General features: G+C 48.8%; 2 protein-coding genes across 4 annotated transcripts in view; one reads left to right on the top strand and one right to left on the bottom strand.

Annotated features, from left to right (window-relative positions):
- Nucleotides 1-2547: 2547 nt before the first annotated feature.
- On the top strand, nucleotides 2548-6891 carry EIF3J (eukaryotic translation initiation factor 3 subunit J). The gene is made up of 8 exons (XM_039362095.1): nucleotides 2548-2703; nucleotides 2810-2919; nucleotides 3039-3120; nucleotides 3200-3291; nucleotides 3428-3542; nucleotides 3760-3918; nucleotides 5506-5579; nucleotides 6016-6891. The coding sequence occupies exons 1-8, from the start codon at nucleotides 2679-2681 to the stop codon at nucleotides 6145-6147; spliced, it is 789 nt and encodes a 262-aa protein (XP_039218029.1). The 5' UTR covers nucleotides 2548-2678; the 3' UTR covers nucleotides 6148-6891.
- SPG11 (SPG11 vesicle trafficking associated, spatacsin) overlaps nucleotides 6748-16195 on the bottom strand; it is a 29514-nt gene continuing 20066 nt past the window's right edge. For 2 of the 3 annotated variants that reach the window (XM_039361973.1, XM_039361975.1), the window contains 11 exons: nucleotides 15227-15977; nucleotides 13871-14013; nucleotides 13562-13760; nucleotides 13001-13138; nucleotides 12200-12333; nucleotides 11359-11466; nucleotides 10734-10902; nucleotides 9582-9670; nucleotides 9081-9236; nucleotides 8315-8466; nucleotides 6748-8162 (listed from right to left, as the gene is read on the bottom strand). In XM_039361973.1, coding sequence (XP_039217907.1) covers nucleotides 7982-8162; nucleotides 8315-8466; nucleotides 9081-9236; nucleotides 9582-9670; nucleotides 10734-10902; nucleotides 11359-11466; nucleotides 12200-12333; nucleotides 13001-13138; nucleotides 13562-13760; nucleotides 13871-14013; nucleotides 15227-15977 — 2220 coding nt within the window. In that variant the 3' untranslated portion in view covers nucleotides 6748-7981. Of the gene's footprint in view, nucleotides 8163-8314; nucleotides 8467-9080; nucleotides 9237-9581; nucleotides 9671-10733; nucleotides 11079-11358; nucleotides 11467-12199; nucleotides 12334-13000; nucleotides 13139-13561; nucleotides 13761-13870; nucleotides 14014-15226; nucleotides 15978-16195 lie in introns of those variants that run through there. The other variant, XM_039361974.1, reaches the window with a different exon arrangement.

Raw genomic sequence — 16195 nt, 5'->3', positions numbered from 1 at the left:
TTGTATATTTGTTTTTAAAAACCATCTAGTTTTATTCTATGTTTATATATATATATATATATATATATATATATATATATATATATATATATATATATATATATATATTCATTTTATTGTAGTGGAAATCTTTTTTTAAAAAAAATCAAGAGACTGGCTAGAAAAGAGATATAAGAATTACTAATATGCAGAATACTTAAACCATCGTGATGGCATGTACTGTGGACAGGTAATTTCTTGTGCGCACACGGTTTGGCCCTCTGCCCTGCAGGTGGCTCCAGCCAGTTTGAAGCGTGTGTGTGGCTTAGCCCTGCCATAGTCACCCTGTCTGCCCCTGTGGTCCTGGACACTCCTCTGCTGCCAGTGCAGCTGATATGCTATCATAGTGGTTTTCTATATTATATGGAAATGGTTTTCAAGCCTTGGCTCTCTAATGCAGGTTATACAAGAGGCTGATATTTTTTTAATGGAGCATACTCTCCTTTTTGGGAGGCTTTTTATGGAAGGGAAAAATTTGTAAAAGTTAGTAAGCTTTGCCTCTAAACTGCATAGACACGCCACAGGCTCGGGCTGTTTTTATGTAAAGGATGTTGCAGAATGGCACTTTTTCTAAAGAGAAGTTTGATATTTTGTATGCTTGTTAAAGAAAGAACAGTATTGGAAATTAAAGGTGGACAACTGATAATTGAGAAGTATGTCAATTAATTTTTTATGTATATTACCGTTTACTTGTACAATTTTATTGTACAAATTACACGCAGCTTCATTTTTGAATGAGTCCTTAAAATAAGGAAAATCTTTTTAGGAAAACATTTAATTTTTGTATTTTTTGATTTTAAAAGGCATGAGTTATATCAACTTTTTCCAATGTATTAATGAAGATTTTAACTTTTCATCAGGTTGAGTGTTTTCTTACTATATTATCTGTTATATATGTAGCTAGCACATGTGTCACTGAACTGTTAAAAAGTTAGCATGTAGAGCAAGCCTGCTTTGTGGGAAATCATTATTCATTTAGCACAGAATTATGGTGAATTTTCTGTGAAAAGAAAAAAAAAGGCATTTGCTATCCTGAATGCTGACTTTTTTTTATTTAAAGAAAGATATTTTGCTTGCAGGAAAATGCTACAGATTCATTTTAATGAGAATCTTTGAATTGTATTTATCTCTAGGGCATCTGGGCATCTTTACGCTGTTTTGTCTTAAGTGTCTTTATTGAAATAAAATGTACATAATGTTACTATAATATATATACACACACACACATTATATATAATGTAAGTAAGCGTGTATGTGTTTTCCCAGAGGTGATCCTTGTAACCATTTTTTCCTGTTTTGCTAGTAACAGCTATATTGATACATTTGATTTTGAAAATGTTAAAATGCTCTCAAATCTATGAAAGTGGATTATCATCATGAGCAATGTAGGAGTGCCCTTGACTCAGATTACTTTTGATTTAAGAGAAGGTAACTCTATACTAATTAGTCCAAGCTGCTCCTCTGGCTTCTAATGATGATAGCTCACAACTCTTTGCCAGTTGTCTCCGGAAGGTAGCTTACTCATGCTTATCGATTGTGAGCCGATGGCTTGGCCAAAGAGCTTCAGGCTGGTGCAGAAGGCCACCCACCCCTTTGATCTTCCCCAGCTTCAAAACAGAACTGTGAAGAACCCTTTTTTTTTTTTTTTTTTGGAGGAACAGTGGATGCTGAAAGTCTGGAACTTTGGGGGGGGGGGATAAGAGTGAGCGTGTGATTTTCTTATGATAGTTTGCTATGCTGCATTCAGAGATTATTTTCTGCAAATCCATTAACAAGTAAATTGAACAGCAGTCCTCACCTTGAATAATGCAATGGACATTTCTCTGTTATTTCAAGGGAATTGTACAGCACCTTTTTAGAGAAACTTTTTAAAGCAAACATGCATTTTCATGAACAAAACTAATAAACCCAGTGTTTTTTGTTAAGGTGGAATACTGCAAATAACACTGATCACTGAAGAGAGAGGAAAAAAAGGAACGTGAGGTTTGACCGTCTCTAAATGATTGGTAATATGGGTAACTTAATCCTATTTAGGACAACCAAATCAACCGCTGCAGGCTGCTCTGTAAATACTTATTAAACTATCATTTTGTAATTTTGTGCAAGTCTGGTTTTTAATTTCCAGTGTCCCTTTTCAGTGGAAATGTAAAATTGTTTAATAAATGATGGCTCGGTCTTAGAATATTGGACACACAAGGAATTGCGCGTAAGCTCTCGGTTATACAAACAAGCATTTTATACTGATTTTACAAAAGTATAATTATTATACTTCGATATAATTTGGGGCGTAGATACACTAAAGGAGACCATTAACGGCCTTCTCGGGAGCCCGCTTTACGGCAAGCAAAACATTCGGGGTGGCTTTAAAGGGGAGGCCAGCGCTGGCTGCTCAGTCAGCCGCCCGCCTGGAAGCGACGCAGCGAGGAAGGCCGCTCCCCGAGAGCCTCCCGGCCCCGCCTCGGCTTCCCGACCGGCCCCGCGCGCCAAGGGGGCGGGCTCCCACAGCTCCCGCCTCTTCCGGGGACGTCAACGGAAGCCGGAAGCGCGTTGGGGGGCGGGGCGGAAGTCCCATCGTGCCGCGCGCGGTCCCTCCTGCCTGCTGGGCTGGGCGAGCCGCGAGCGACAGGGCGGCGGGCAAGATGGCGGCCGAGGCGGACTCCTGGGGTAGGTCCGGCGGCCCCCTCGCCGCCCCCTCCCGCTCCCTGCCTCCCTCCCTCCCGCCGGCCAGGCCGGCCCGGCCGCTCCGCTGACCCTTTCTCTGTCCCCGCAGACGCGGACACCTTCGAGGCGCCGGACCCGCCGGCCGGGCGCCTCCGGCCCACTCCCGCCGTGGCGGCCATGGACCGCTGGGCCGGCGAGGACGAGGACGACGACGTCAAGGTGGCCGGGAGGGGGGGCGGCGGCGGGGGGCGCGTTGCCCGGTCCGTTGGGGGAGGCAGGCGGGCGGCGGGGGGAGGCCTCCCGGCGGGTGACCGGCGCTTCTGCTCTGCCCCGGGCAGGACAACTGGGACGACGAGGAGGAGGAGCAGCAGCAGCAACAGCAGGAGGAGGAGGAAGCGGCGGAGAAGGAGGCCAAGCCAGGTGAGCGGCCGGGCGGCGGGTCCGCGGGAGTCCCGCGTCCCGAGCGAGAAGCCGCCGCTAACCTTGTGCCTGTCCGCAGACGCCAAAGTTTCCGAAAAGAAGAAACTAGCAGAAAAAATAAAGGAGCGGGAAAAGCTGCAGCGGAAAAAGCAGGAGGAGGTTACGAAAAGGGTGAGCCGCCCCCAACTCCTTCCGTCCCTCCCCGAGGACAGCGGGGACGGCCTGCAGCCTCGCCGCGGGGCCTTCGGGCTGCGTCCGGCGCCTGGGCGGGCACAGGTGGCATTTCTGCTCTCTGTCCCTTTTTAAGTTGGAGGCATCGGAAGAATCCAAAGAACTGACGCCGGAAGAGCAGTTAGCAGACAAGCTCCGAATGCAGAAATTGCAAGAAGAGGCAGATCTGGAGTTAGCAAAAGAAACCTTTGGTGAGTGTGAAGGGACATGCATTTCTGTTAAAAGTGCCAACGACTTGTCCCCTCTCTGTAACTTGCTTTGAGGTCCTCGATCATTTTTCAGAATGTTCAGGGGTCTTCCGTCCTCCGTGTTTGGGAATGTTTTTTTCTTTTAGGGACACAGGTATTGTCAGCATATTTATTTTATGTGCTTGAGCAGCCCTTTCTATACATTGCTCCTTTCTTACAGGTGTAAGTAACATATGTGGAATAGATACTATGAATCCATCATCAAAAGATGATTTTACGGAATTTGGGAAATTGTTAAAAGAAAAAATAACACAGTATGAGAAATCACTGTATTATGCTGGATTTTTGGAAGCATTAGTTCGAGATATATGCATTTCATGTAAGTACATTTAGTGAAATACTATTGTTTGCATCCTACTTAGCTTGGAAATAAAGAACATACTAGAAGTTTTCCAGTGAAATAGACTAGGCTAATGGGATTGAATTTGTTATTAATTCAATCTAGAAATTTTTTTGTAATGTCTGTGTTCTGTTTTAATGCTGCTGCCAGCTTTTTTTTTTCTTTTCTGCTTATCTGATCATTTATCTTACAAGAAAGGCACCTGAGTGATTCCCAACATGTTCTGCGTTTCTGAGAAATATCTAAAAATATTTTACCTCTTTAATCCAGGATCATTTGAGGAGAAAAATCTTCATTCATTTTCCTAAATAGTTCATTACACTTAATATTTCTGTCCATTTGGCTTGTTTACAATTTCAAAGCTTTAAGCAGCTACTATATTCTATGAAGATGTGGCCAAACCATTTCATAAAGTTAAAATAATTTCTAATAACTGTTAATATTTTCTGTAATATAATTCACTGAAGAGAAGAAAGCCTTATCCAATTTAATATACACCTTTAAGGAAGTTTTTTTTTTTTAAAATATATTATGAAAGCTACCAGAAGCCAGAATGGCCTTGTTTTTTGTTGGGAAACAAGAGTGTTGGTAGCTCTCCATTTTTTAACGTATTAGCCAATGCTGACTTTTATTACAACAGAACTAAAGCAGTTAACTATTGGTACCCTATATGGACATTCACACAAATTATTCCTCATTTCTCCTTGATGCTTTATTGACTATAGTACTTCAGGTTGATAGCAGAGGTTAAATGTGTTGTAGACAGCTTTATTTCTCAAATATTTCCATCAAGTCTTTTGGATATTTTTAAAAGTTAGGAAAAGCAGTGGGGAAAGAAGGCGCACAGCGGTACTTGCCTTCTCTCGACTCAGTTAAATGAATATTCATGTCAGCACTTATATTTTGCAACTGTATGCAAGGTAAATCAATGTGATCTCTTAGCAGAGACTTTTGAGAAGAAACCTGCACAGGAGGGCATTTTGTCTTCCTGTTCTGGTTTTGGGAAAGGAGCAGGGAAGAAAAGCTGCACACAAAGGCCTCACCAGGGGTTTCCTGGGAGCTGGGTGGCCTCAGGAGCCTGTGGAGTTACAGTCCAGGTCATCTGAGGAAGATTGCCTGGGGGGGGGCCTGGGGAGGGTTAGGGGCTTTTGAGCAAAGGCTCATTTTGGACACTTAGAGGCTGCTATGACGTTTTGAACAACTCGGTGGACAGAGGCAATCTTTGGCATGCCAAATAAAACATTCAGAAAAAATAAACATTTTAAAATTATTGCTCAACTGGGGATTTTCATTTTTTTTCTACGAAGAATCTTAAGTTTTCAATGAAGGTAGGCTGCTCATACTGCTTATCAGTTCTGGGCTTGGGGTCATAACCTGGATTATGACCTTCTCCCATCTGTGTGGTGTCTTTTGCCTACCTATAAACTCCCAGCTTTTCTACGTTTTCCCTAAAATATTTTTCCAGGAATTCCAGAGATTTTCTTGTGATGTAAAATTCCTTTGCCCCCTTTCTTTTTGGGGCAGAAAAAGCAAGCTGTAAATAATCCCTCCTTGTTCCTTCTTTAGTGGAAGTCGATGACTTGAAAAAGATCTCCAATTCCTTGACGGTGCTGTGCAGCGAGAAACAAAAGCAGGAGAAGGTGGGTGGGGGGGGGAGGCTCTTCCAAGCTTTGGCAACCATTGTGATATTCTGCTGAGCTTCACCTGTGTGTGTGGGGGGGGGGAGATCAGTGGCTTGTGCAGGAAGACACCTGGCAGCTTTTGTCTTATTCTGGCAAGCTGGTTAATGGTTTTACTGGGCAGTTTGTAAACTTTGATCACGATCCTGATGAAAGTAAATACTCCATCGGGTACAGAATCCCGCATATCAGAATAAATGTTTTCTCTTGATTTGACATCTTCCACACGGTCTGGATTTCAGTTTTCATCAACCCTGGGTTTCCTGGGAGGAAAACTAGCACAGTAGTAACTTCATGTAGTTTGTAAGGGAACCAATGCTTACTTTCCCTTTTCTAGCCCAGGATTGGCAAGGTCCAGTTGTGTTCTTAAATCTGAGCTGTTCCTTTTTCTTTCTAGCAAAATAAAGCCAAAAAGAAGAAAAAAGGCGTGGTGCCTGGTGGAGGTCTAAAAGCAACAATGAAAGATGACTTGGAAGATTATGGTGGTTATGATGGCGGCTACGTACAAGACTTTGAAGACTTCATGTGACCCGTTCTTACCATCTGTTGGTTTGCCCAAACTCTCCCAACTGTAGCACAACTCCTTTCAATTCTGCCAAATGCAACAATCAAAGTGCAGTATCTTTGTGCTGTTGTTATCCTGTCACAACTTGACACATTGGAATACCTGTCTCGATGCCGAGGGAATAAAATTATGAAGCTCAATTTTTTTATTCGATGATAGGAAATAACGGAATATCAAAAATGTGTGTCTTCATGGCAGTGAAGCAGCACTAAATTGGACATTAATTTTGACATGGCCGCAGTTGTATTACCAGCAGAGTTAGTAATAACAATCTTAACTCTCACCTTTTTTTACAAGAAACTACCCAGAAAACAAAGGCGGTTTGCAGCAAATGCATGGGTTTGCAGTAGTATTAAAATGGCTTTTCTATTAGGATTTGGTTTTTCAGTGGTTTGAAGGGCGTAGCTATAAATTTCCCTGGCTTCCAAGCTTGAAAGGGGCAGAAGGGTTGTTTCTCTTGCCCTGGGAGGGGGAAGGGCCTTCTCTGACAGTTCAGCCGATACTTTGCTGATTCTTTAGGACACTTTCTCGTCACCCGGTTTGGTGGCTCTCACAAGACTGCTGTTTTTTTTTTTCATGTATAGGAATCCTGCTTAGCAAACTGCAACAGTTATAATAGTTGGGCAAATTGTTATGTTCAGAATTATGACATCTGCAAATGTTTTATAAAAGCAACTAATTTAATAAAATCACTATTGTGAGGACTGAGACCTTTGGTCAGCTTGTGCTTTTCCCACGGGCAATAATAATGGCTGACAAGGGACCGAAGGGCCGAGGGAAAGCGGCTCTTCTCTCAACCCACTCAAATGACCGTGTGGATTGCCCGGTTCTGGCCACACCTTCCCCTCTTCAGTCTGAGGCTGCGCTCCAGGGACTGGAAAGATTCCCCAAAGAAAAAACAGGTAATGTCTCAAGACATGAGCAAATCCAATAATGGCTCCTCTTTCTAAACACGTGAGTGGCTAAATTGTACCATTTTTAAGGACAGGATGGTAATCGGTAGCCACAGCCACGGCACGGCTTCCAGACTCCACCCTCGATGGCTCTGAAGGAAGGAGCAAAAGCAACGGGGAATCCTCCTTTATTGCTGTGGCTTCCCAGGGGAGGAGGAAAGGTGTCTAACCAGCCATGGCTACTAGCCCACACTTAGCCTCCTTTCCAAGGTCTAAAGTGTCCAGCTTTCCCCAGACTCCAAATTAATGGAACATCAATGTCTTCTGGTTCTTTGAGCCAGTCACATGCCTGATACGTCCATGCATTCTGCTATCGGCACAGTTGGCCACTTTTGCAAGTTCCTGGGAAGTGACACGTACACAGAACCACAATGCCTACTTGGGCTTCAACTCTCAGATTCTGCAGTCACTGAAATCCGAAAAGCAAATTTGCAAAGCTATTCTAATAGGTCCAAAAACAGATCTGAAAAAGCTATTTCTGGCATGGAAGAAAAAATAGTTCCGAGATAATTCCCAGGTCAAATTCAGATAAGTTTTGCTCTCTGTTTGGCCAGGAGATCATTCAAAACTCTCTCTAAGCTTTAGCCACGGAAGTTGGTCTTCAATGTGAAGTTCAAATCCAATGGCAGTTGTGTTCCAGTCTGACTTCAGAAAGCAATATATTTGACACTAAGTCCAAGATTAATAATCCTCAATATTTTGTGCACGCCATCTGAAAAACAGCATCTCGAGTAATCTTTTTCCTCTGGATTATTGAAAATGTAATTGCCTAAGTTTATTTTTCTGGCTTGTCTGAAGTTTGTGAGGACACCGCTTACAGTTCTGCTTTGTCCAGCCAGGATGAGCTAATTGGCCAGCAAATCGTTGAGACAGCAGCCTGTCTGGGCGTCATTCAGGAGCATGTTCACCACATCGTAGAACTGGTTGTCATAGGCGAGCTTGTAATAGACGTAAATGTCCTCACAGTAAGTCAGGAGCTTCTTCAGGTTTCTTACAGCAGACTCGCTCGCTGCCTGCTGCTTGAACCTGAAAGAGAAGGTCTCCCGGTTAACAGAGCCCCCCTCCCCTTCCAGCTAAAAGGCGTCTTCTGCCCCGTCGCTCCCTCTTAGCTCCTGAAGCCACAAACGGCCTCCCCAGCTGCATGAAAGAAGCCAAAGTGGCTGGCCGAGGAGACTCACTTCTGGGTGACCTCTTCAAAGGTGCCGGCCTTGAGCAGCCCCTGCTGCTTGTACTCCTCCAGGTAGCTGAAGTCACCCTTCAGGATCACCTGCTGATGGAGCACCTCGGACCAGTCCGGGGTAAAGTCATACGCCTCGGCCACCACGGCTGCCTGGAGGAAGAGGGGAGGAACTCAGAGGGAGCCCTGGGAGCCTTCCAGCCCCCCAGCCACGACCCCATTGCCCCAAGAGATGAGAAGTGGAGCAGGGGGCATCTCAGTGGGAGGTGGTCTTGGGAGGCCACAGGCAGGCGGTCTTCTTCCTACACCAGGCCCACTGTCATCTTCGCCACCCGGCTCATCCAGCTGCACTTAACATCTCACGCATTTGATTAAAAGCACCTGGGAGAGCCAGGATGGGGCTCATTCATTTAACACGAAAAACTATGTCCTCCTGACTCCCCACCATAACCAGCAGGCTCCGTGTGTGTGTGTGTGTCATTGCAGTTATTAAGTGAATAATTACTTAAAAAAAAAACCCATTGATTTTGCTTGTCGGAAGCTGGCTGGAAAGGTGGTAAGTGGTGACCGCGTGATCTGGAACACTGCAGCCATTGCAAATAGATGCCGGTTTGGTTGGTTTGTTCATTCATTCATTCAGCTTCTCCGAACTGCCCATCTCCCTCAAAGAGGAAGGACAGGAAAGAGGACACCTCCTGTCATTTTTCTTCTAATATCTTTACAGATAAACCAGCCCATCCCTTCCAGAGGGCGAAGGCCCTTCTCACCTGGTAGAACCTGGGCAGGGCCAGGATGCAGGGCAGCAGGCTCCTCCGCCTCAGGTTAATCAGCTGGGTCTTGTGAGAAGTAGTCAGGAAGTGGAGCTGCAGGGTGATGAGTCTGGCCAACTTCCTGCAGCGCAAGGACTGGCACACGCAGAAGTCCTGAACAGGGGAACAGACAGAGATGCACCAGGCAGAGCAAGGAGGGAGCTACTGGAGCAACTGCCTGCCCCATTTCTTCCCACACCAAACCCAGAAGGGAGACATCGACATCCACCCTTCAGCTCAGAAAACATTTGGGCGACTAGTTTGCTGAAATGTTGTTCTTGAGAACAACCAGGTAAAGCACTTCGGGGAGCTCAGGACTCCATCGCTTCCTGCCCTGCAGGGATTCAAGCTAGCCAGTCTCTAAACTTCACCCCAACCTCAGCTGCAGATTCTACCACAAGATGCCCGCGACTCCAGGGGACACACCTGCACCAGGCACCTTCTTATTCTCCATCTCACCTTGGAGTAGCTCTCTGCAGCATCCAGGAAGAGGGTGAGGGCTTTCATCAGGAGCTTCTTCAAGCCTGGCACGTCCTGAAGGCTCTCCTCTAGGAGGAAGAGAGCAGCTGACAGCCTGGGCCATCGTGGCAATCCCACCCAGGATTGTGGGATGAAAAAGCGCAGGCAGAGCGGAGCGACCCAAAACTGAATCAGAGGTATTTCGCCAAGCCCAAATGACAACAGCTGCCTCCCCCGAGCTGCTTTGGGCACAGGCGGCCAATCTCTCTCCCTGGAGCAGCTGCAAGGTGGGATGGTCCTGCTACCCCACCTCACTGGATGAGAACTTGCTGAAGGGCTTAGAAGAAACCCCTGCTTAGCAGAGAGCACAACAAGCTGGAAAAGCCCAGGCCTGAAGGGGCCTCCTTGGAAACACTTCCGGGGAGGGAGGGAGGGCTGCTTCCTCAGCCGTCCTTGAAATCCAGCAACAGAAGCAACCTCATTTTCTCAGCAGTTCACCTCCTGGCTCTGCCGTGGGAAAATCCAGCTGGCACAGGATTACTGAATGTGACCAGACTCCAAGGCAACGCTGGCATCAAAGCAACAACCGCCTTTTTCTGGTATCACTGGGTCCAAGCTACAATATTTTGCATAGGCTTAGAAGTGTGATTGTGTGAGTTACTGCCGGAGGCTCTCTGCCCTTCCCAGCACCAGCCAAAGGGCAGCTTAATTTGCAAATCTGCTTCTAGATGCCTGTAGTGGACACTGAAGCCCAGCACAGCTGACTCCATGGGAGGCTCTTGGTTGAAGGGGAACCTGTGAAACGCAGCTCCTACCATCCTCATCACTGGACCGTCTGCCTGGGAGATCAGTTCAGCAACACCCAGAGGCCACAGCTGGCCTTAAGAGAGAGCCAGTTTCTGAGGAGCGACTGGCTCTTGGCAACTGAGCAGGGGTCTATGCTGCCCGTTTGGCTGAGATCAGACCCCAGCCTGAAGGGAAGAGAAAGAGGAGCCGGGCCCCCAGTGCGCTTTGCTTCCTCAGGAGAAGCCAGGTGAAGAACAAGTCGTACGAGAAACCCTTGACCAGACCAGCGTGGTGGGTCCCCGAGTGCAGCCTCCATCCCTCCGGAGCGTCTGCCAGAGGGGCCTCCCTGGACAGGTGAGTCCTTACCCCACGGCTGGGATTCAATGAGCTTCAGCTGGACGTTGGCCGCAGCCTCGTGGTTCTCCCCAATCTCCCGGCACATGCTGAAGCAGAGGGCGATCATATTGTGCTTCTCGCTGTCTCCCGGCCGGCAGCGCTTGATGTAGTCTAGCAGGGCTGTCTTGAGGGTCCCGTTCTGCCAGAGAGAGAAGGGAGAGCTGCCGTCGGAGGGAAACTGCTCTCTCGCCAGTTACACGTCTGCCACCCGGTCCCAAGCAGCCAATCCCACCGGGTTCCAGAGGACTTCTGGAGTCCTCCCATCCGCCCAGGATGCAGAGAGACGTCACGTATACAAGCATTAGCACAATCCACCTGATCGTAAAAGGGAAAGAGAGTTCTTAACAAGTCCAAGTTAATTTCTGGTGATGACTACATTGCTTTAAAGTCCTTAAAACGTTATGATCTGCTCTAGAATCTTGCCAGGCAGAAAGGCCAGTCTACTTGATTGCAAGTTCCTCCTTTTTCAAGATGACTGGAAGGCCAGGAAGAAGCTCAACATTGCCCCACCTTGACTCTCTTTGACCAAAAGGGAGGACGGAGCACGAGGCATCTATGCCAAAGAAGGCACTGGACTGGGGAGGGCAGAGCTTACCGGGTCCAACTTCTTTCTCATCAGCACCTCAAAGTAATGTTTTTCATGGAGCAGGTCAAAGATGTAGGTCATCTCATTGTATCTGCCGATGCCAGTGAGAAGTCGAACCTTCGGGGGAGAAGAAATTTCAGGTGGGTAAGAGGCTGAACTGCCCAGCTACACAGTGGGGGGAAGACAAACATTCACAAGAACTCCACTCCTTCCGTGAAGCTTGAGGGCATCTGGGCAGCATCTGCCACTTCCTGATATCCAATCACTTTCAGAAAGGGGGTCCCAGAGTCCCAGTCAGTACAGGTGGTCCTCCGTTCGTTTAGTGACCATTCAGTGACAAAACCACTGAAAAAAGTGACCTATGACCATTTTTCACACGACTGTTGCAGCAAGGTGATCGAGTCTCGGCGGGCCCGGAGCCTGTGGAGACCCAGCTGGGAGGGGGGAGCGGATAGGCCGGGTGAATGTTGCAGTGCCTCTGCAGTCGGTCGTAAGCATGAGCAACTGCTGTGGTGCTGCAGCATTTGTAACTTCGGGACTGCGCCGTAAATACACCCCCCCCCCGGTTTAACTTCAAACGGTTGCTAAGTGAACTGTTGTAATTCGAGCATTACCTGTATAAGTCAAGGACTACCTGTACCACTCTCCATTTGGGAGGTGAGAATGAGCAGATCAGACGAGGATCCTGGCCTGCCCCTCTTTGCCTGGAAAGAAGCTGCAGCCTCCAACTAACAGCGCAGAACACTTGGCGCTTGCGAGGGGCAAATTCCTGCTCCACAACGGCCTATTCTAAAATCCTGAAGGGACCGAGCAGCTGCCGCCAATCCGTGTTCTCGGAGGAGTTACCTACCACTAGGCCGTACTCTTCGTTTGGCGCCAAGTGTTCATCTGTGAGCAGCCGGGCAGCTTGGAGGACACGAGTAATCCCCTCCATGTGGCAAGTCAAGGTGAAACAGTTGTGGGCCAGAATCAGGAGCTCCACGGCTAAGGAAGAAGAGACAAACAACTGTGCTGCACACACTCAGGCCCTGGCATCCTCCTACGGGCTGCTGAAGCACAACCCTGGCAATTTCAGCCAAGGTGGACAATGATAAGGGATGCCAGGAGTTGCATTTCAGCCAAGGGAGGACTGGAGTTGCTACCTGATCTAAGAGAAAGCAAATGCTGCTCAGAGGAAAGAACAGACAGCAGGATCACTGAGTCATCGTTTGCCCAACGAAAACAAAAAGGTCTGGATATTTTGAGGACAAAACCAGTTTTTCCTAGCTCCGTCACTTTGTTTCTCTTGGAAATATTAGCACATCACTAAAGACCACCCCCTCCCCCCAGCGCTCCCAAGAGGTGGATGCACAGAGGAGAAGGCCTCCGTGGAGAAGGCACCAGCTGCCTGGCTTCGATCCTCGTGAACGTGCTGGCAGAGTTTCAATACACGACACCACGTTGTGTCAACATGGACTGTGCAAGAAGAGCGAACGAGAGACGCGATATGCCAAGGAGATCCATACTCCCCTGGCCAACAGACCTTCCTGAGATCTTTGTCAAAGTATACATATTTTGGGTTTTAGTCTTAGCGGAGACTCAGAAGTCCTCATAAACCTAACCTTAAATTCCAACCTCACAAGGACCCCCTTTCTGTCCACCGTGAACTTACTACAGGCAAGCTCCCCATGTGGCACGGAGGAAACCTTATCCAGCAGTTTCATGCCGACAAGCGTGTGGTCCTGGCAAAGCTTGGCCAGTTGCAGGAACCTCTGGCTCTCCTCGGCAGGGTTGAGGGCTGGGTTTTGCTCTGTACATAAAATAAGTATTCTTTTAATTGCACAGTCAACTCTTCACAGGCGAGGTAGACAGGTCGCATCTTTCCTCTGGTTCGGTCCTAGGAATTATATTCCTTCAGCAGCATGACACAGTTCAATCCAATAATGCTCACGAGTCACAGTCTGAGAGAACTTAGGTTAAAAAGGCAAATGCAGAGCAAACACAGTACAGCAACAACCACAGAACATAGAAACAACATAGAATCATAGAGTTGGAAGGCACCTTGGAGGTCTTCAATCTACTCCATCCCCCAGCTCAAGCAGGGAGCCAGTCAAATTATCCAAATGCGTGAAATGACAAGGCGTGGGCCAAATTCCGGGAAGCAACAGCTACCCAGAGCCAAACCCGCTTGCCCAGTTTTGTGTTCCCAAGCAGAGACCAGGAGCGGACTTACTGCCTCTTCCCTGAGAAGGCGCCAGCAGCTCACGTGTGATTTCCTCTGCCACAAGCTCAGCCACAGCCCCCAGCTCCAGCCCCTGGTTGATGAAGGCCTGGGCCTTCTTGTACCAGTCTGGCTGCTGGGAGGACAGGATTGCCCGAAGCAGCTTCTCCGAATCGTGGACGGCGATCTCGCTGAAGGAACAGCCAAGCTCCTGCAGGGCCCCGGGGAGGAGGGGGGGGGAGTCAGATCCCTTGGCTTCCCGCTTGATGCACAATGGCTGCTTGCCCTCCCCCCCCCAGATTCCAGGCCCCAGTGACCTACTTTGGAGAGTTCGTAAAGGTAGAGAGTCTGACGACAATAATTCCGGCCATGCACACATTCTGCAACTAAAGTCTGCAGGCTGCCAACAACTCCACTGTCTGGTGAGGAGCCCCCCACCGAGGACCAGGAATCGAGGCTTGAGGCTGAGAACAAAACCAAGATGATGCCTGAGCAAATAGGCAGAGCAATAGAGCCGGGGGGGGGGAGGATCACAATCCACCAGGACTCATCCCGCTCTGTTTAGGGAGACCCCAGGATGCGTTCCGCCCTCCCACTTTCCAGGCTCGCAAACTCTGAGCCGACAGAACTCCAGACTTGCAAATGAACTGCTGAATGGCACCATCCTTCTCCACTTATTTCTGCAAGGGGAAATGGTGCAGGAAGTCCTTGACTTACAACAACCGTTGGGAGGGTAAAGTGTGGATGCACCGCTTTGCGACCGCAACCCCTGCAGTCCAAATCCCACAATCTTTAGGGAAGGAAGCTCCCTGCTGGCTTCTCACAACAAAGCCAGAGCGGCAGCCGCAGGGAGTGGCAAGCAGGCCAGCCGGCAGTAAGTGGCACCCGGCGGGTGGGGGAGGGCGCATGGCAAGGCGTGGGGTGTGGGGGGGGGGTACGTGAGGGTGCATGAGAGGGGCAGCAAGGGCTGGGGAGGGGGAGGCACTGGGGTGCCCAAGGGTGCAAAGGTGGCATGGTGAGCCCGGGGGAGGCTGCACGAGGGAGGCACTGTGAGAATCAGATGGGGTGTGCGGGGCGCATAAGCACCAGGGAAAGGCAGCTTCAGCAGACGTGCAGAGGGGCCCATGGGTGGCCAGCATGACGCGAGCGCAGAGGGGCTGGGGAAGGATGCACAAGTCGTCAGGGAGACTCACCCCGACAATCTGCAACCTTCTTTGCCGGCTTCCCCACCGACTTTCGGAGGAGGCTGGCAGGGAGGTTGCAACTGACGTCACCTGATGCTGGGAGCCACAACCGTCTAACTGCCAGCCGGTCACCAAGTGCCCAGATGGCGATCAGGTGACTGTGGGGATGCTGGAACTCTGGGGACCGGTTCTAACCCCCCTTCATTCAATGCTACTGTAACGTGGAATGGCCGTTAAGTCAAGGATTATCTTTACTGATTTTAAAATGTCAGAAGGGCAAAATTTAAACAGGAGCCTTACACCCCCAGCAGAATGGCCAGTGTAAAAACCCACTGCCACCATTCACCCTCTGCTCAGTTGCAGAAGCAGGCTGGGAAACCAACGTGCTGTAAGGAACCGTAAGTCTAAGTGCTGTTGCTATGAGGAAAGAGCACAATGGCCTGCGAGAGAGGAACTGGTCTCGCTCAGATGTTTGACTGCGGGTGCAACTTACAACTCTTCAACCGTTTCTTTTCGGCTGCCGCTTCTCTCTGCCTCTTGCTGCTCTCAGCTGCCAGGAGAGCCTGGATCTCTGGATGGAAGCAGCCCTGAGCGGCCTCTCCCAAGGCCAGCCTTCTGCAGTGCAAGATCAGCGCAACGTCTCTGTTGTAGAAGCTGAAATAGCGGCAAATCCGGGCAGCTTCATGCACGCTTCCTTCATCCAGAAGATGCCCAATCAGAAAACTCAGTGACACCACTTCAGCTTTGGAAAGCATAACTGTGGATGTGTCCTGGGAAGGGAAACCTCTGAGCTCCAGATACTTAGGAGTGTTTAAAGCAGCAACTTTGGAAAAGGAGAATTCCTTGGCTAAGGAGTCAAAGGACAGCTCACTACTTATGGACACCTGGTGAGAACCTCTGGGCTCCATCTGCCCTGTGCCTTGGCTGAAAGTCTGTCGCGTGATGTGGCACCGCCAAATTTCCTTCTCTATCTTTTCCAGATCATCAACAGGAATCGGGTCACTTCTGGCCAGCCAGTGTCCAGCTAAAGTAAGCAGGAGTTGCCTCTCTGGGATGCCGGATCCCCTCTGATCCTCTGGGCCCTCCGAGACCAGGTCTACCTGAGCCGCGAAGAAGCTGCAGGCAGCCCGATTAGAGACGGCATTTTGCACGTAGTTCTCATGGCACTTTTTCCAGAACTCGACCCTTGTCCGCTTTTGAGTCCAGTGGCCGATCTGTTTCAAGAGAAGGATGTTCTGGAGCATCTGAAAAGGACACAAACAACCATCAGAAGCCAAGGAATTCACTGTGCAGAAAGGCTCGCCTGACACAGAACCTCGTGATTCCATGGGTGGCTTCCCCCCCACCCCTCCCCCGTGGATCTCCCACCCTCGCTATCCAGTCCCTCTCCCTGAACTCTGGAGCGTGGCTTGTGAAGGCCAGGCTGCCTCGGACTGACAGGGGTCCCAGACAGTCCAGGGAA

Source organism: Crotalus tigris, unplaced genomic scaffold (assembly GCF_016545835.1).
Source record: "Crotalus tigris isolate CLP2741 ecotype Arizona unplaced genomic scaffold, ASM1654583v1 scf7180000019364.2947544272:3078424, whole genome shotgun sequence".
Classification (NCBI taxonomy): domain Eukaryota; kingdom Metazoa; phylum Chordata; class Lepidosauria; order Squamata; family Viperidae; genus Crotalus; species Crotalus tigris.
The sequence above is the reverse complement of the archived record's forward strand: the minus strand, read 5'-3'. Positions and strand labels throughout refer to the sequence as shown.

Excerpts from the sequence above, each read along its gene's own strand:
- EIF3J (XM_039362095.1), top strand. The coding sequence starts at position 2,679 with ATGGCGGCCGAGGCGGACTCCTGGG. Across the intron at positions 3,543-3,759 it reads GTTAGCAAAAGAAACCTTTG|GTGTAAGTAACATATGTGGA; the intron begins GTGAGTGTGAAG and ends CCTTTCTTACAG. Across the intron at positions 3,919-5,505 it reads TCGAGATATATGCATTTCAT|TGGAAGTCGATGACTTGAAA; the intron begins GTAAGTACATTT and ends TTCCTTCTTTAG.